The sequence below is a fragment of the Oryx dammah genome, unplaced genomic scaffold (assembly GCF_014754425.2).
Source record: "Oryx dammah isolate SB20612 unplaced genomic scaffold, SCBI_Odam_1.1 HiC_scaffold_5, whole genome shotgun sequence".
Lineage (NCBI taxonomy): Eukaryota > Metazoa > Chordata > Mammalia > Artiodactyla > Bovidae > Oryx > Oryx dammah.
Genome location: NW_024070189.1, coordinates 94396058 through 94413894, shown reverse-complemented (window position 1 = coordinate 94413894; position 17837 = coordinate 94396058). Strand labels below are relative to the sequence as shown.

At 50.7% G+C, this 17837-nt stretch overlaps 1 protein-coding gene, 1 long non-coding RNA gene and 1 pseudogene across 4 annotated transcripts; 1 reads left to right on the top strand and 2 right to left on the bottom strand.

Annotated features, from left to right (window-relative positions):
• Positions 1-2: 2 nt before the first annotated feature.
• S1PR5 (sphingosine-1-phosphate receptor 5) lies at positions 3-6945 on the bottom strand. 3 transcript variants are annotated; one of them, XM_040240723.1, is made up of 2 exons: positions 6377-6945; positions 3-4595 (listed from the first exon to the last, which is right to left on the bottom strand). In XM_040240723.1, the coding sequence occupies exons 1-2, from the start codon at positions 6701-6703 to the stop codon at positions 3381-3383; spliced, it is 1542 nt and encodes a 513-aa protein (XP_040096657.1). In that variant the 5' UTR covers positions 6704-6945; the 3' UTR covers positions 3-3380. The 3 variants fall into 3 exon arrangements, with proteins under 3 accessions (XP_040096657.1, XP_040096658.1, XP_040096659.1); XM_040240724.1 differs by having other exon boundaries at positions 6831-6945; XM_040240725.1 differs by lacking the exon at positions 6377-6945 and adding an exon at positions 5976-6297.
• Positions 6946-7031: 86 nt separating this feature from the next.
• On the top strand, positions 7032-10088 carry LOC120863973. Its single transcript, XR_005721113.1, has 3 exons — positions 7032-7089; positions 8882-9006; positions 9797-10088. It is a non-coding gene; the product is annotated as an uncharacterized LOC120863973 (long non-coding RNA).
• A 2631-nt stretch (positions 10089-12719) lies between these two features.
• On the bottom strand, positions 12720-12946 carry LOC120864574 (annotated as a pseudogene).
• Between the last annotated feature and the right edge of the window lie 4891 nt (positions 12947-17837).

The window sequence follows — 17837 nt, the reverse complement described above, 5'->3', positions numbered from 1 at the left end:
GGTTTTTTTTCCCTCTTTCTTTTAAGAGCCCGTCTGTATGAAACTCTAGACTAAACAGATACTGGTCTAAGAAAGGATTCCCCCCCTACCCCCAGGGTGAATTTGGAAGATTCTGCCTCCCTGCTCTGGGTTTGGGATTAATCCCACGCAGAAGGCAGCTGGGCTGGGGTTCTTTGCTTCTCCTCCCATGCCGGTGGCGGTGGTGAAGCTGTGGTTCTGAGTGGCTCCAGAGGTGGTGCCATAGCATAACTGCCAAATACTGTAAGGGGAGTGGCTGAGGCTGTGAGCAAACCCACACCCTTTTCCACATGCCAAAGGAAACCTCTGGTATATCTCAAAATTAACATCTACAAGCCCTGAGACCCAGCAGTGACATGTGCAGTAATTTATCCAAGGTACCCTTGCACACGTTTACAAGGATGTATGTACACAGATGTTTATTGCAATACTATGTTTAAATGCCAAATGTTGGACTCAACATGTGTGCATTCCTAGGGCCCTGGTGTAATCTATGCTATGAAATACTATGCAGCCAGTAAAAAGAAGCCATTAGCTTTGTAAATGTTTTACCTCAATATTTTTAAATGTGAAAAAAATGCTCTGTAAAGCAATTATTCTTCAATTAAAAAATAAAGTGACATAAAAAAATGTTATGGTCTGTGCCCCCTCCCCACCATCATATATTGAAGCCCTAACATAACAAATGATGGAATTTGGGCTTCCAAGGTGGCACAGTGGTAAAGAATCTGCCTACCAATGCAGGAGACTAGGGTTTGATCCCTGGGTCAGGAAAATCTCCTGAAGGAAGAAATGGCAACCCATTCCAGTATTCTTCCTGGGAAAATCCCATGGACAGAGGAGCCTGGCAGGCTATAATCCATGGGGTCGCAGAGTCAGACACAACTGAGCGACTGAGCCCACATATAAAAATAAATGATGTTATTTGGAGATGAGGGCTTGGGGAGGTAGATTTAGATGAGGTCATGAGGGTGGGACCCTCATGATGGCATTAGTGCCTTCATCAGAAGAAACACCAGAGAACTTAGATCTCTTTCTCCACCATGTGAGGACACAGCCAGAAGGCAGCTGTCTATAAGCTAGGAAGAGAGTTCTCACCGGAAGCTTTCCATACTGACACCTTGATCTTGGACTTCCAGCCTTCAGAACTATGAGAAATAAACTTTGGTTGTTTAAGGCACCAAAGCTGTTCTAATTAACAAAGTACAAAATCTAGACATGCAACAATTTCCAAGATGATACTATTAAACGATCAAAGCAAGGTGAAGAGCAATGCTAAAGTTGTGTAAAAAGAGAGATGTATTTACATTTCAGCTCATCTGCAAGTTTCCCAAGTGTATATATCCAGGAGTGGTAACTGGTGCTTTTTGAATTTTGTAGAATGTGAACAAGTAAATAACTCTTCTGCTATCACACCATCATCAAACAACTGAGCAATGGGGTGGGGTGGCTCAGGTTGCCCTGGAAGATCACAGGAGCCTGGGGATACTGGTAGAATCAGTTCTCAAAGCGCACTGGCATGTGACCCCAGGCTTGAGTGTTTATGTTCCAGGAAATAGGTTGGTTTTCTCAGTGCTTACAGCGTGCAGGGACGGCGTGAGCATGGCCCACGGGAACTCAGGTCCCCTGGCTGGTCAGTGCCCCTCACCGTCACCCCTACACACTACGTACTTTTCAGCTGCCTGCAGTTCCGCTGTGTCCCGGCAAGTGATATGCCACAATCTGAACCTGAAACCCCAGGCCCTTTCCCCAAACCCACCCTGCCCCTCTCCAGCCTGCCTCTCCACAGTGAGGTTAGAAATGTGCCTGGGGACAGCTGGGAGCCTGAGACAGCTGGGAACTGTGGTCAGGACACCTGGAACCTTTCATGGGCACAGCCAGGTCCCTAATATCACCCCTGGCTGAAAATGCAGACCCTTGAACAAAGGAGTGTTGGTCTGGGCTTAACAGACCTCTTGGAACCGTGGAGCCTAACCTCCTTGGCTAATATCCTGGCTCAGAAAATAGGACAAAATACTCAGTTCCTGGATTCTCCTCATCTGTCAAATGGGAGTGAGAAAACCTACCTTACAAGATTGTAGGAAAGGTGAGAAAAAGGAATGTCCCAGGTCTAGAATACTATGGGAATAACTGTGCTGTTCTGTGCTTAGTCAATCAGTTGCATCTGACTCTTTTTAATCCCATGGACCACAGCCCGCCAGGTTCCTCTGTCCACGGGGATTCTCCAGGCAAGAATACTGGAGTGGGTTGCCATGCCCTCCTCCAGGGGATCTTCCCAACCCAGGGATCTAACCCAGGTCTCCCACATTGCAGGTAGATTCTTTACCAGCTGAGCCACCAAGGGTAAAATCAACTGTTATTACTCTTATTATTCAATTATATTTTTATTCTTTTATGAAGGATCTGATACCACTTTCAAAAAAATCTTGTTTCACAGAGGAACAGGCTGAGTCTCCTAGGGTCAAGTTTTGGGGTGCTCCATCTTTGGCCTCTCCTCTACCTTTCTCCCCCACACCCAATTCCTCAATAATTCTGTCCAATCCCTCCCAAGTCTGTGGAGAATCCATACCGTCCCAGTCCTTGTCATCACTCCCCTAGGCCGTTACCATCACCCAGTTCTCCTGGCTTCACCTTCTACAGAGAGCAGAGGCAGGTGCAAATACCTGAGCCTGATTAAGTCCTTCCTCTGCCTAGAACCTTCCGGGAGTACTACTTCACTCAGAGCAGAAGTTTCTCCCCTGGGTCCATAAGGCTTTGCCCCATTATTTTCCTATCTTTGTTTCTTGTCTGCCTCTCCATCCTTGCTCCAATGGCACTAAGATCTTTGCTTTTGAGAGAACACACAGGCATATTCTAGCCTTAGGACCTTTGCACCTGCTGTTCCCCCATTCTGAAATGCTCTTCCTTCAGAAGTTCCCAGGACAGGGAATTCCCTAGCAGTCCACAGTTAGGACTCCCTGCTTCCACTGCAGGGGTTGTGGGTTCATTCCAAATTAGGGAACTAAGATCCCACATGCCAAAAATAAAAGTTCCCAGGATAATAATCACCTCAGCTCACATCACATGTTCACATCACCTGACCACCATCGCATCACTCACTGTATTGTCACCGGAATCATCTCCACACTTCTTCACTCCGTAATCATCTCTGAGTCCGACACAAGAACATCAATTCCACAAAAGCAGGGATTTTTGTCTGTTTTGTTCATTGCTGTGGAGTTTAGCGTCAATAAAATATATTTTCCTAGGTCTTTTCTGCCTCCACCATCTTCATCTTTGGCTGCTTTTTCCTATAAATTCCTTTATTTAAAAAGAAAGTCTGCAACAGAGCTCTTAGGGAGGGCAATGGCGGTCAAAGGGCGTCAGTCTGTAGCTGGCGGGGTTACCAGGGTCCCGGCGACCGTGGGTGCACCAGGGCAGCCGGTGGAATCGCTGGTCTCTAACCCGTCCCGGTGGGGCGAGGAGCGCTCGGAGCGGCTGGAGCTGCCATCCAGACCGGGAGGCAGCCAGCGGTGCAGGTCGCCCGAAGCCCCAGGGGCGCTCCCCGACCGCCGGGAGGCACCTGGGTCTCGGCAGCAGGGGCCCCGGTTGCAGCAGACGAGGCGCAGGAGCGCGTGACGCAGGTCGCGGTTGGTGAACGTGTAGATGATGGGGTTCAGGAGCGAGTTGGCCATGGCCAGGCCCAGGAAGGGGTCCGCTTGCAGGAGCACAGGGCAGGCGCGCGCCGGGCACGCTACGTCCAGCAAGAGCAGCAGGAAGAGGGGGCCCCAACAAGCCACGAAGGCCACGAGCACCACGCTGAGCGTGCGCAACAGCGCCAAGGAGCGCGGCGTGTGGCGCGCGCGCATCGAGGAGCCCTCGCCAGTCCCGGGGTGCGCCCGGAGGCGCCGCGCCTTGGCGCGCACCTGGCAGTATATCCGCGTGTAGAGCGAGCAGATGGCGGCCAGAATGCCGAGAAAGGCGAGCACGCAGAAGAGCACGTAGGCCTTGGCGTAGAGCGGCAGGACGGTGGAGCAGGCCTCCAGACGGCCCAGACAGTTCCAGCCGAGCGCTGGCAGTAGTCCGAGGAGCAGCGACAAGCCCCAGGCGGCGGCCGCTAGCGCCAACGTGCGCCCCCGACGGGCGGCGGGCGCCGGTCCCCGACGCTCCATGGTGAGGAGGCGCTCGAGTGCAATGGCCAAAAGGCTCAGCACGGACGCGGACAGCGCCACGAAGACGCCGCCTTCACGGGCGAACCAGAGCGTGGGCGACAGACGCAGCGTGAGCGGCCCGGACAGCAGGATGTTGGCGGCATAAGCGGCGCCGGCCAGCAGGTCGGACAGCGTGAGGCTGCCCAGAAGCAGGAACATGGGCGCATGGAAGCGCGGGTGACGACCGAGCACGATCAGCACGGCTAAGTTCTCCAACACGATGAGCGCGCACACGGCCAGGCACACGACAGCGTCTGCACGCAGTCCCGCGCCAGGCTGGTAGCGCGCACCGCGGAGCTTGCCGGTGTAGTTGTAGTGCTGGACGATGACCTCGCTCACCGGCGCGGGCCGCAACAGCCCCGGCTCCATGGGCCGCCCGCCCCAAGGCTGCGGAGAGGTGGGAGCAATGTCAGGCCTGATGCGCACCATCCCCGGCGGCCTGCGAAGGCAGGCATAAGCGGCGCCTGACCTGGGAAGGGGTTCTAACCCCATACTCCCTACCCTACACGCACGCTGGGGCCCAGAGGGAATTTGGGATAGAAGGGGGGTGTCCATGGAGACAGGCCGACACAAGGAGACAAATCATATCACGAGGGGACAGGGTAACAGAGTCCCACACGAAAGGGACACTAATAATTCATACACAGGCACGGATATCCAGAGCCATCTTAGTCAAAAACAGACAGAAACAGACACACAGACGGGACAAATACAGTGACTCACTGACAAGGACATGTGCACAGATAGTCACAAACTACGGCAAAATGAGCAGTTACACCCTCTCAGGGAACCATGAAAGTACGTTCAGGTCTTCCCTGGTGGTCCAGGGGATAAGAACCCACCGCCCGCCTGTGCAGGAGACAAGGGTTCAATCCCCGGTCCGGGAGGATCCCACAGGCCGCAGAGCAACTGAGCCTGTGCGCCACAGCTATTGAGCCCACGCACCGCAACTACTGAAAACCAAGCGCCCTAGAGCCCATGTTCTGCAACAAAAGAACCCGTGCAAGAAGTCCGTGCTGGGCAACTAGAGAGTAGTCCCCACTGGGTGCAACTAGTGAAAAGCTCTCCCAACGACAAAGACCTAGCACAGCCAAAAATAAATAAAAATATTTTTTAAAAAAGAAAGCACAAAAATAAAATTTTTTAAAAAGGAAGTACATTCACACATGGACACTGAAAGATATATACAAATTCCCCCACACACAGACAGGATCTTATGCCTAGTCTCACAGGCCACAATTTCACAACCTCCACCCACCCCCTGGGACCCAGAACCCCACAATCTACACGCCTTGCTGCATAGAGGTTTTTTCCCTGCGAACTCCCCCCTTCATTCTCTGCAAAACCCCAGTGAGAAGGCAGAGAAAACTCCACCCATTTTGCAGGGCCAGAGCCTGAGGGCAGCAGACGGAATTCACCTCTCATAGACTCTTGCAGAGGGACATACACGTCATTAAAGTATAATAATACCTCCTAACTGTGACTTCGCGCTAACATACCCTGGGCAGTCTCCCCTTAACCCCAATTTACAGACGAGGAAACTGAGGCTCAGACGAAGTACCTCGCAAAGAAGCAGACACAAAGATTTTCATGCTCCACACAAACACATCCACGCAGAAACTGAGACACAGTCACGGAAGTCCCACTGAACAGACGAGAAAACCAGGGCCTGGGGAGGGGAACGGATTTAATTGGACAGGGCAGAAACAAATGGCTCCCAGACGGCTCGAGCTGCACACAGGGAACCAGGCGCAAATACAGACTCACAGCAAGTCACGGACTCAGCCATGCTGGGGGGAAGGGGACACCAAATACACGCAGATGAGGGTCACCCCAGGGTCACACTCGCTGCGCTAGGGACACTGCGCAGTGGTTCGCAGCCTGTGTACCTCCCACCTCTCCTCCTTTTGCCTGGAGACAAGAGTGAGGTAGCGAAACTTGCAGTGGTGTGGCTGGTAGAGGACGAGGCGGGGGGATTCCGGGTGCCTTCCACCCCCATCCCGGGTCCCAGCACCCAGTCCCGAAATCTCAGGTTTTCCCCTTCCAAGAGACTTCGGGAAAGGCCCAAGAAATCCAAGCCAAGGGGACAAAGGTGGTGGCCAGGGCAACCCCCACCCCCAGGCCGGGACGAGCCCCGCGCGCGAAAGGACCCAGTGGTGGACACTCACCCCTGCGCCCAGGTAGTGCGCGCTCGACAGTCGCGCGGCCGGGAGCGGAGAGAGCGGCCCCTGTCCGGGAGGCGGGGCTGGGGGCAGGCGAGGGGGCGGCCCCCAAAGCAGAGCGCTGGAGATCGCCAGCAGTTGCCCCCTCCTCCTCTTGGGGTACGGGCTGCCAGCCCGCGGCTGCCAGCGCGTGTCTGCCAGCCTGTACCACCCGCCGCGGCAACGGAACGCGCCCTCAGCGCCGACTGGCACTGGCCAGCCCTCGGCTCCCCGCTCCAGGCCCTGGCGGCCCTCCCAGGGATGCTCCGTCGCGGTGGGAGGATCCGGAGACATGAGCAGGGGGAGGGTTCTTCACCCCGGGTGGCCGCAACCTGAGTTTCTTTCCCCCCGTCGCCCCAACATCTAATAGAGGGGTCCCCTCTGTACTCTGGGCACTGATCTCTCCCCTTTTCCCACCTACCTTCTGATTGAACATCCTGGGCTGCACCCCAAGGACGTCCAGTCGGCGGAGGAACCCCGGCAACCCGGGTTAAGAGGGGTCTTTAGCAGCCGTAGCCTCAATTCCCCTCCCCCCCACAACAGATAGAGCCGTCGGCTTCCGGGCGCAGGCCCCACCCACTGTCCCCTCTCCCATCCCGAGTTTGGGGCGGGTGGGGGAGGGGCAGGCGCGGTCAAGATGCTGGTGGGAATCTCCTCCCCAGATAAGAAGAATCTGGCTCGTAAGTCCCTCTGGTTGTCCCGCTTCCCCCACCCCGTATCTCTCGCCCTTATCACTCTCGACAAAGTGATTTACTCGGTTATCAGGTTTCTGGGCTGTGTCCCCACCAGACAGTCAACCCCACCGGAGCAGAGATTTGTGTCTGCTCTGGGCACTGCCTGGACACAAGCCGGTGCCCAGTAAGCAGCCGCGGAGTGAGTGAGTGAATGAATGACTGTCTCCCTCACTTTCTCCGTGTGTGTCTCCCTTCTGATTTCTCGGGGTCTCTCCGTCTCTGTTTCTCCCCGTCTCTCTCTGTGTGTGTCTCTCTCTCAGTCGCTTCTTTGTCTTTCTCCATCTGTGTCTCTCCCACGCCTCTCCCAGGCCTCAGCTCCTCCAGTGGGCCAGTCCCAGCTGGCCCCGCACCCGCCACCCCCACTTCCCAGGAGCTTCCAGGCTAGGAAGCTCCCTCGGATCAGAGGCCACAGCCGGGAAGTGGGGGCTGGGCCTGGCTGCTGCGACCTTCGCTAGGACTGTGCCCTTTGCTAGGACTGTGCCCTTTGCACCGGCTGCCTCAGGTTCAGCCGGCCTCGGCCTCCTGTGGGGTGAGGGCGGCCCAGAGAGGATCAGTGGATGGATCAGATGGGTCAGAGGGGCGCCCCCCGGGAGAGAGACCCCTTGGGGCACCCAGGCTAGGTTGCATCCTCCTGTCGCCTCTTAGGGATCCCAGTGGCTCCAAATAGAACCACTCTTCCCTGCTCCTTCCCTGGTGGGTCAGATGGTAAAGGTAAAGCATCTGCCTGCAACGCTGGAAACCTGGGTTGGGAAGATCCCCTGGAGAAGGAAATGGCAACCCACTCCAGTACTCTTGCCTGGAAAATCCCATGGATGGAGGAGCCTGGTAGGTGCAGTCCATGGGGTCGCAGAGAGTCAGCAGAACTGAGTGACTTCTCTTCTCTTTGCCTGCTCCGACAGATCAGGCACTGGGGCAATGCAGCCAGGGAAGCCAGAGTTGGGGGGCGTGGAGGTGGTTGTTGGGTGGGGTGAGTGGTAAGATTCGAATGCTGGAGCCCCCAGCCTCCCCCACCAAGCCATGGAGGATGAGCCCTGAAGATTCCCCAAAGTGTCAGGGCTATGTGCTTGATAAATGACCCCCTTTTGCAAAGGGGAAGCCACACCCTAGGGTGGGAATGTGGCTGCTTCTCACCTCCCAAGTGGCAATCTCACCTCCCACGGGCCCTATATACAGTGGAGGGGGGCTTCCGGCCCCCGGTCCCTGGCCCAGCACCCCCAACTTGTGCCACTTCATGCATGAGATCCCACAAGATCACAGCCTTCTTCTGTCCAGATGGTCCCATGGCTCCCTATGTGGCTCAGAGTAAAAGTCCAAATTCAAAAAATACCAGGCCTTCAAAGCCCACAAGGCCTGGCACAGTCTCTCCCTCTTTTATCTCCGTTCTTCCTATTCCAGCCCCACTGTCTCCCCACCACACACACACAAGTTCCTCACAGTCTTCAAGACCTTGGGACTTGGGGATCAGCGTGCCCGGAACACCCTGCCCCCAGCCGTTCCCAGGCGGTCACTTCCTCAGAGAGGCCTTCCGGTCTGTGTCCGCCTCCTCCCCAGTCTCACACTGCAGTTGGTACCATCTGAAATGACCTTCATTATTTACTGATTCATGTGGTACATCGTATGTCTGCCCTGGACTCCCAGCTCCAGGAAGGCAGGGGCCCTGTCTGTTCTTCTGCCCAGTCACTGAGTAAAGATTAAGAGCTTGGAGTCTGGAGCCAGGCTCAGTTACTGTGTAATCTAGGACTCCAGACAAGTGACACTCTCCTCGGAGCCTTGGTGGCCTCTTTTGTAAAATGGATAATGACAGTTTCCACTCTGAGAGATACCCTTGAGGAAGAAGGGATGGAATGGAGCTTCAAGACACAGGTGAGTGTTCAATAAATGTTGGCTAGGGCACTAGTGGGAAAGAACCTATCTATCAATGCAGGTAGACTTAAGAGATGTGAGTCCGATCCCTGGGTAGGGAAGATCCCCTGGAGGAAGTCATGGCAACCCACTCCAGTATTCTTTGCCTGGAGAATCCCATGGACAGAGGAGCCTGGCGGGCTACAGTCCACAGTCGGACACAACTGAAGCGACTCAGCACGCGTGCACAGGCGCTACTGGGCACCACTGTATCCCCGAGGAGGAATTAGAAGGGGTTCAGCTCAGGCCCCACCCGCCCCACGTACCACCACCAGCCCAGCCCGCCCCACCCCTTGCCCCCCACCCATGCCTGGTCTCTTCCCAGGGAAGGGCACCCCTGCCACAGCCTGCCCGCCTGATGCATGCCTGGGCTGGCACACCTGCCTGGCAAGTTCTGCTGCCAGGGCCGTCACCCACAGGGGCTGCTCCACCCAATCTGTACCCATTCTCCCTGAGCTGTAGCCTCGGCTCTAAAAGAGCAAAATGCCTCCCACAGCCCCCTCACACCTCCACCCATCCAGAGAGAAAGAGGGCTGCAGTAAGACTTCCCATTCCCCCATCTCTATCTGTCTCCCACCTACCAGTTCTGAGGCTTGAATGTAGCTGCAGGGAGCTGCAAACTGACAACTTTCCCACGACCAAAGACCAGAGCAGTCATGTTTCCGCAAGGAGGGGAGGGGGTGGTGTCTCAAACTGTAGGTCAGAGGGCCAACTCTGCCTCACAACTGTGATTTGCTTGCCTGGCTCCAAGGTTTCCCATTCAAATGTCTGTCTGAACTGTATAGAAACACTGTACTCGGGTGAGTGAGTTTGTGTCTCACAGGGGTAGAGCTTAATTTGGGAATAGCTATGTACTAGCATTGAACAAATAAGTACATAGATTGTAGATACTGACAACCAGTTTTCATACTGTTGGAGAGGAAGTTGCAAATAAGCAATGTGGTTCTAGATGGGGTTATCATTATGAAATGTTTAATAGTTAGAGATGAACCTATTTGCAAAGTGGAAATAGAAACACAGAGGCAGAGAACAAACATGCAGATGTCAAGGCAGGGGAAGGGTGGGTGGGATGAATTGGGAGATTGAGACTGACGTATATACCCTATTGATACTGTGTATAAATAGATAACTAATGAGAGCCTGCTGTATACAGCACAGGGAACTCTGCTTAATGCTCCGTGGTGACCTCAATGGGAAGGAAATCCAAAAAGGAGTAGATACATACATAGAGCTGATTCACTTTGCTGTACAGCAGAAATGAACACAACATTGTAATGCAGTTATACTCCAATAAATTTTTTAAAAAATAAATATAGGTTTGAGTGTATACAGATTTCCTAGCTCTGTCTGCCGTGTGTCTAGAAGCAATGACATCCTAGAAGCAATGAGTACACTTAGCATCCAGATCTGGTTTCTAAATACCATTTTCCAGTAGGAGGAACCAGGACTCCTTGGAGAAATGACTGCTTCTAGGATTAGGGCAGAGAAAATCCACAAGGACACTGGAGCATCTTCTAGAGCCAGAAGTGGAAAAATAAAAAAGGCCAAAGGACAGGAGCCAGCCTGAAAAGAACTCCTGCTGGCCAGAGCTGGAACGATTTGAACAAACGAGACAGCATTAGAATTGAATTATAACCCGAAGAATAAATAACCAAAAGTCCAAACTGATTTAAATACACGAGTGAGTCTATTTGAAGATGAGGGAGAAGGAACAACTCTTTCTGACAGAAAAATTCCAATTAAGAAAAGTATAATGAGGGGCTTCCTTGGTGGTCCAGTGGTTAGAACAAAAAGCTTCCATTGCAGGGGTCATAGTTTCAATCCTTAGTCAGGAAAGTAAGATCCCACAAGCTGTGGGATGCAGCAAAAAAAAAAAAAAAAAATCACTGTGCACTTTGGGTGATAATGATGTGTTCGTGGGTCATGTAGATTCACCAGTCGTTCAAAATACATTACTATTGTGTGGGATGTCCATAGAGGGAGAGGACTAGGCTGGGAGAGCTGGGTGTATATGGGCGATCTCTGTACTTTCTGCTCAATTTTGCTGTGAAACTAAAACTGCTATAAAAAAATAAAATTTATTAATCAAGAAAAGGAGGGGGATAAATTAGGAGTTTGGGATTAATATATACACACTGCTGCTACTGCTAAGTCGCTTCAGTCGTGTCCGACTCTGTGGGACCCCATAGACGGCAGCCCACCAGGCTCCCCTGTCCCTGGGATTCTCCAGGCAAGAACACTGGAGTGGGTTGCCATTTCCTTCTCCAATGAGTGAAAGTGAAAAGTGAAAGGGAAGTCGCTCAGTCGTGTCCGACTCTTCGAGACCCCATGGACTGCAGCCTACCAGGCTCCTCCGTCCATGGGATTCTCCAGGCAAGAGTACTGGAGTGGGGTGCCATCGCTTTCTCTGATATACACACTACTATAGATAAGTAGATAATCAACAAGGACCTACTGTATAGCACAGGAAATTCTACTCAATATTCTGTAATAACCTGTATGGGAAGAGAACCTGAAAAAGAGTGGATATAACTGAATCACTTTGCTATACGCCTGAAACTAACATAACATTGTAAATCAGCTATGAAAATGAAATGTTAGTTGCTCAGTTCTCTGTGATTCTTTGCGACCCCATGGACTGTAGCCCCCCAGGCTCCTCTGTCCATGGAATTCTCCAAGCAAGAATACTGGAGTTCGTAGCCATTCCCTTCTCCAGGAGACCTTCCTCACCCAGGGATTGAATGCAGATCTCCCCCATTGCAGACAGATCCTTCACAGTCTGAACCACCAAGGAAGCCCAAATCAGCTATACTTCAATATAAAATAATTTTCAAAAATACAGAAAAAGCATTTGCCTGAGAAATCCTTGGGTGGATATATGCCCCCAGGTCACTCTGCTGGGTGGCTTTGGGTATGTCTATTGCCAGCCTGGCCTCTGAAGGTATTTGAACTTGAAATGCCTGACTGTGCTGTCAGGAGCACAGGTTTTTTTTTTTTTTTTTTTAATGTGTATATCCTTATTTATTTGCTGGGCCAAGTCTTAGTCGAGGCACGTGGGATCTAGTTCCCTGAGCAGGGGTCCAACCAGGTCCCCCGCACTTAGAGCCTGGAGCCTTAGCCACTGAACCACCAGGGAAGTCCCTTCGTTTCGCTTTTTTTTCTTTCGTTTCGTTTTATGACTGAATAGTACTATTGTCTGAATGTCCTTATTAGAGTTTTTTTTTTTATTTTTTACCAAAGTTTATTCTTAAATGTACAATAGGTTCTAAGACAACATTTCATTCGAGCTATAGGTGGCAACAGATATTATGGCAGGGAATCCAGATTTTTAAACAGGAATGGAAATAAGGGTCTTCATTGCCTCAGACACAAGGAACAGCTTGCTGCTGCTGCTGCTGCTGCTAAGTCACTTCAGTCGTGTCCGACTCTGTGGGACCCCATAGACGGCAGCCCACCAGGCTCCCCTGTCCCTGGGATTCTCCAGGCCAGAACACTGGAGTGGGTTGCCATTTCCTTCTCCAATGAGTGAAAGTGAAAAGTGAAAGGGAAGTCACTCAGTTGTGTCCGACCCTTCGAGACCCCATGGACTGCAGCCTACCAGGCTCCTCCGTCCATGGGATTCTCCAGGCAAGAGTACTGGAGTGGGGTGCCATTTCCTTCTCCGAAGGAACAGCTTACTGTTTGCCAAATTTCTTAATTCCACCTCTGGCTGGAGGGCCTTTCCCTGAGGCCTTTGCTTGTAGCTCCTCCAGTTTCTTCTGCTCCTCCTCCTGTTTCTGCTTGAATGTCTTATCTCCCTCGTCCGTTCTTTGGCTTGCTTCCTGGGCTGCTTCAGCGGCTTCTTCTTGCCACCTTTACGGCCCAATATGGTGCCTGCTGCCCCTTCCCCAGACCCTGCCATCGGAAGTGCTAAAGATTTTTAAAGGTTCTGAGAAGAGGCTTTGAGTTGGGAGGAGGAAGGGAGGAGAAGGCAGCTTTGTAGGGATGGGGTAGGGGGGAAATCACCTCGTCCCCAGGTGCTGGGCCCAAACTGGGCAGAGCCATGCTTTTCTCACCTGCTCACTTCGAACCTTGTGAGCTGCCCAGGGGAAAATCTGACCTCACCCTCCCACACATGTGTCCCCAGTTACTGCTAGGATTAAACCCAGGCCGAGGGAAGGGAAGATCCCCTGGAGGAGGAAATGGCAACCCGCTCCAGTATTCTTGCCTGGGAAGTCCCTTGGACAGAGGAGCCTGGCTGGCTAGAGTCCATGTGGTCTTAAAGAGTTGGATATGACTGGCTGACTAAACAACAACAAGGGCTCCAAAAGCTGTAGGTGTGGATGGGGGAACTGAGTCCACTGGAGGCAGAGGGGGCAGGGGCACCCCTCCATGCATCCCTCACTTCCAAATGAGCCTTGAAACTTGCAATCAGAACCTTCTCTCTCTCTTCCCCTTCACACTTAGACATTCATTTTACAAACTAGATTTGGAGGGGAAGGGAAAGAAGAGCTGGGCAGAAGGATTGAGTCAGCATATGCAAAAATCTGGAGGCTGGAGAGAATGTGTAAGTAAAAGAAATAGAAATCAGGTCAGTAGGGCAGAATTGTGGCAAAAGGGAAAGAAAGAGCAGGGGTGGGGGGTGAAGCTGGGGGCGGGGCAAGGGAGGATCTGTGGACCTCAAATATCAGGCCTCTGCTGTCAGATCATCACTTTGCTGTGTGACTTGCTTAACCTCTCTGACCTCAGTCTCCTCGTCTGTAAAATGAAGTCGTGAAAGTCTTTTTTGTTCTCACAGTGATCTTGTGATACAAGCACCCTTATTGGTGTAAAGAGCTAACACATTGCCCAAACCCGGAGCTTAACCACTTGATAAATGTCAGACATTATTTACTTTTAACAACTTTATTGAGATATAATTCACATACCACACAATTCATCCATTTAAAGTATGTGATTCTGGGGAGTTCCCTGGTGGTCCAACAGTTAAGACTCAATGCTTTCACTGGAGGGGACCTGGGTTCAATCCCTGGTCAGGGAACTAGATCCCACATACTGCAACTAAGATGCTGGATGCCTCAACTAAGACCCTGTATGTGTGTGGGTGTTAGTCATTCAGTGTGTGTGTGTGTTATTCAGTCGTGTCCGACTTTGCAACCCCATAGATTACAGCCTTCCAGGCTCCTCTGTCCATGGGATTCTGCAGGCAAGAATACTGGAGTGAGTTGCGGTTTCCCTCCTCCAGGGGATCTTCCCAACCCAGAGATCTAACCCAGGGGTCTCCTGCACTGAAGGCAGATTCTTTACCCTCTGAGCCACCAGGGAAGTCCATGCAGCCAAATGTATAAATCGTTGAAAACAACAAAAAAAAGAAGCATCTGGGGGGGAAAAAAGATATAAATGTATGTATAACTGAATCACTTTTCTGTATATCTGAAGTCAACCCAACATTGTAAATAAACTATACTTCAATCTAAAAAGAGAAAAAAGAAAGCTCAAGCAAACCAGGCCATTGGCAACTGGCCCTTGCCCTCCTCTCCACCCCTCATCATAACGTGGTCTATCTTTGAATCTTCAAATCTGACAACTATTCCTCATGATCAGAGAAGCAAGACTTGGGGTCAGACAGATGTGGGTTGGAATTCTGTCTCCAGTGATCAGCAGATGGATTCATTTCTGTGAGCCTCAGTTTCCTTATCAGTAAATAGGAATCCTAATTATTCCCTCTCTCACAGGGTTCAATGAGATAGGTCATGTCAACTCTCTTTTTTTTTTAACTTGGCTACACCAGGTCCCAGTTGCAGCAAGTGGGATCTTTAGTTGTGACGTGGGATCTAGTTCCCCGTCACTGTTGTTCAGTCACTAAGTTGTGTCCAGCTCTTTTCGATCCCATGAACTGCAGTACTCCAGGCTTCACTGTCCCTCACTATCTCCCAGAGTTTGCTCAAACTCATGTCCAGAGTTGATGATGCCTTTTAAACATCTCATCCTCTGCCGCCCCCTTCTTCTCTTGCCTTCACTCTTTCCCAGCATCAGTGTCTTTTCCAGTGAGTCGACTCTTCCCATCAGGTGGCCAAAGGATTGGAGCTTCAGCTTCTGCATCAGTCCCTCCAGTGAATGTGCAAGGTTAATTTCATTTAGGATTGACTGGTTTGATCTTTTTGCAATTTAAGGAACTCTCAAGAGTCTTCTCTAGCACCACAATTTGAAAGAATCAGTCTTTCAACACCTAGCCTTCCTTACGGTCCAACTCTCACATCCATTCCTGAGTACTGGAAAAAAACATAGCTTGGGCTATATTGATCTTTGTCGGCAAAATGTCGCTATTTTTTAATATGCTGTCTAGGTTTGTCATAAGTTTGTCCTTCTTCCAAGGAGCAAGCATCTTTTAATTTCATGGCTGCCCTCACCATACATAGTGATTCTGGAGCCCAAGAAAATAAAATCTGTCACTGTTTCCATTTTCCCCCATCTATTTGCCGTGAAGTGGTAGGACCAGATGCCATGATCTTAGTTTCTTGAATGTTGAGTTTTAAGCCAGCTTTTTCACTCTCCTCTTTCTAGTTCCCTGGCCAGGGAATGAAACCTGGGCTCCCTGCATTAAGAGCTCTTAGTCTTAGCCACTGGATCACCAGGGAAGTCCTTCGTGTCAACTCTTTAGTGCAGTTCCTGGCACGGAGTAGGGGCTGTATTTATCAGGATTTGTTTAGCTGAAAGTTCCAGAAAAAAAATTAAGTCCAACTCAAAAACAACTCAAACAAGCATGGAGGCTGTGGTTAGGAATGAACTGACTCCTGTAGCTGAAAATCTGGGGATGTGGGAGTTGAGTTAACTTCAGGCATGGGTGGATCAAGAAGCTCTGATAGCACCAGGAATCCAACTCTCTCTTGACTCAGCTGAGCTTTGATCTCATCAAGCTCCTCTTTGGGTGGCAGAGATTCTTCTTGGTGCTACAGTTCATTATTCCCACTCAGCAGCAACTTGGAAAGAGATATCCAATTGCTCTAGGGTTCCACCAGAAGTCCCAGTACTGAATCTCATGGGCCTTTCTAGGATCACATGTCATAACTTAACCAATCTCCTAGCGCGGGGTTCGGGGTGGGGGTGGGTGGGTGAGGACGGACTACTCTGATTGGTCAGGCTGGAAAATGTGGGCGGGGTCAACCCAAATTTGATCTGAGCCTGTTCCCGTGGGCCATTAGGAGTCCCCAAATCTTGCTAGGTTGTTTTTCAGGAATCTGAGATGGGAAGGTCACGGAACAATAGAAAAGGCAGAAGTTAAATTCTGGGAGTTCAGTTTAGGGCCAGCTGAGTTTGAGATGCCTCCCAGCCATCAGGTGGTATCACTGAGTCATCAATTGAATATGAGACATGCATTCATCTGGTGTCTTGGTGGCTCAAGTTGTTTTTATTGATTTTATGGAAATATAATTTCCTTTCGAAGGATACCGTTAAGAAGTGTAATTATTATGATATATAATTTCTCCACTGGAGTTAATTTCCTTTTTTTTTCTTTGGTTCTCTTTCTTAGAAGTTCTACCAATTTATCTCAATTCAACTTTCCAAATGATAAAATTCATCCAATAATCTAGAGGTGAATGTGTGCCTGCTAAGTTCCTTCAGTGATGTCCAACTCTCTGTGACCATATGGACTGTAGTCCTCCTACCCCCAGGCTTCTCTGCCCATGGGGTTCTCCAGGCAAAAATACTGGAGTGGGTTGCCATGCTCTTCTCCAGGGGATCTTCCCGACTCAGGGATTGAATCCATGTCTCTTATGTCACCTGCATTAGCAGGCAGGTTCTTTATCTTTAGTGCCACCTGGGAAGCCTAATATAGACATAGCATTCTGTTTTCCTCCTGGGTTCTTTTTGTTAGGGATTTCTTCCTGTCACGATCCTAGGAATTCTCTTTATTGTTTAATTGGGTTTTTTTCCCAGTTAATTTATTTTTGCGTGTATTGGGTCTTAGTTGCTCCTTGAAGGATGTTTGTCTCCCAGCATGGGCTCCAGAGTGCTTAGACTGAGTAGTAGGTGCTTGGACTTAGTTGCCCCAAGGCAGGTGGGATCTTAGTTCCCCCACAAGGGATGGAACCTGAGTCCCCTGCATTGGAAGGTAGATTCTTAACCATTGGATCACCAGGAAAACCCCCTAGGAATTCTGTTTGTCCCTTTCCTAAGTCAGAATTCTTTCTCCCTCTCTTGTCTTCTCTTTGTCTTTGTTCACGCTTCCATTGTTGTGGACTGCTACAGCCGTGCTGTGCTCAGTCGTATCTGACTCTTTGCGACCCCATGGACTGTAGCCCACCAGGCTCCTCTCTCCATGGGGATTCTCTAGGCAAGAATACTGGAGTGGGCTACCATTTCCTCCTCCAGGAGACCTTCCCCACTCAGGGATCAAACCCGAGTCTTCTGAATCTCCTGCATTGGCAAGCGGATTCTTTACCACTGAGTCACCTGGAAAGCCCTTTGTGGAGTTCATCCCACAGTAAATTTCCAAAAACATAAGGGCACGAGAGAGAACATTTTTGAGCCCTTCCATGTTTTGGAATGCACCCTTACTTTCACTTCATGTTTGATTGACATTTTGGCTCTAGATAGTAATCTGGATGAAATATGGTTTTCTGTCAGAATTTTGAATCCATGTCCCCATTGTCAAAGTCTGTATAGTCAAAACGGGTTTTTCCAGTAGTCATGTATGGATGTGAGAGTTGGACTATAAAGAAGGCTGAGTGTCAAAGAATTGATGTTTTTGAACTGTGGTGCTGGAGAAGACTCTTGAGAGTCTCTTGGACAGCAAGGAGATCAAACCAGTC

Bases quoted from the DNA above. Each gene is read 5' to 3' on its own strand.
- S1PR5 (XM_040240723.1), bottom strand. From the start codon at position 6,703: ATGTCTCCGGATCCTCCCACCGCGACGGAGCATCCCTGGGAGGGCCGC. The intron at 4,596-6,376 runs GTGAGTGTCCAC...ACCTCTCCGCAG, and splicing joins CGCACTACCTGGGCGCAGGG to CCTTGGGGCGGGCGGCCCAT.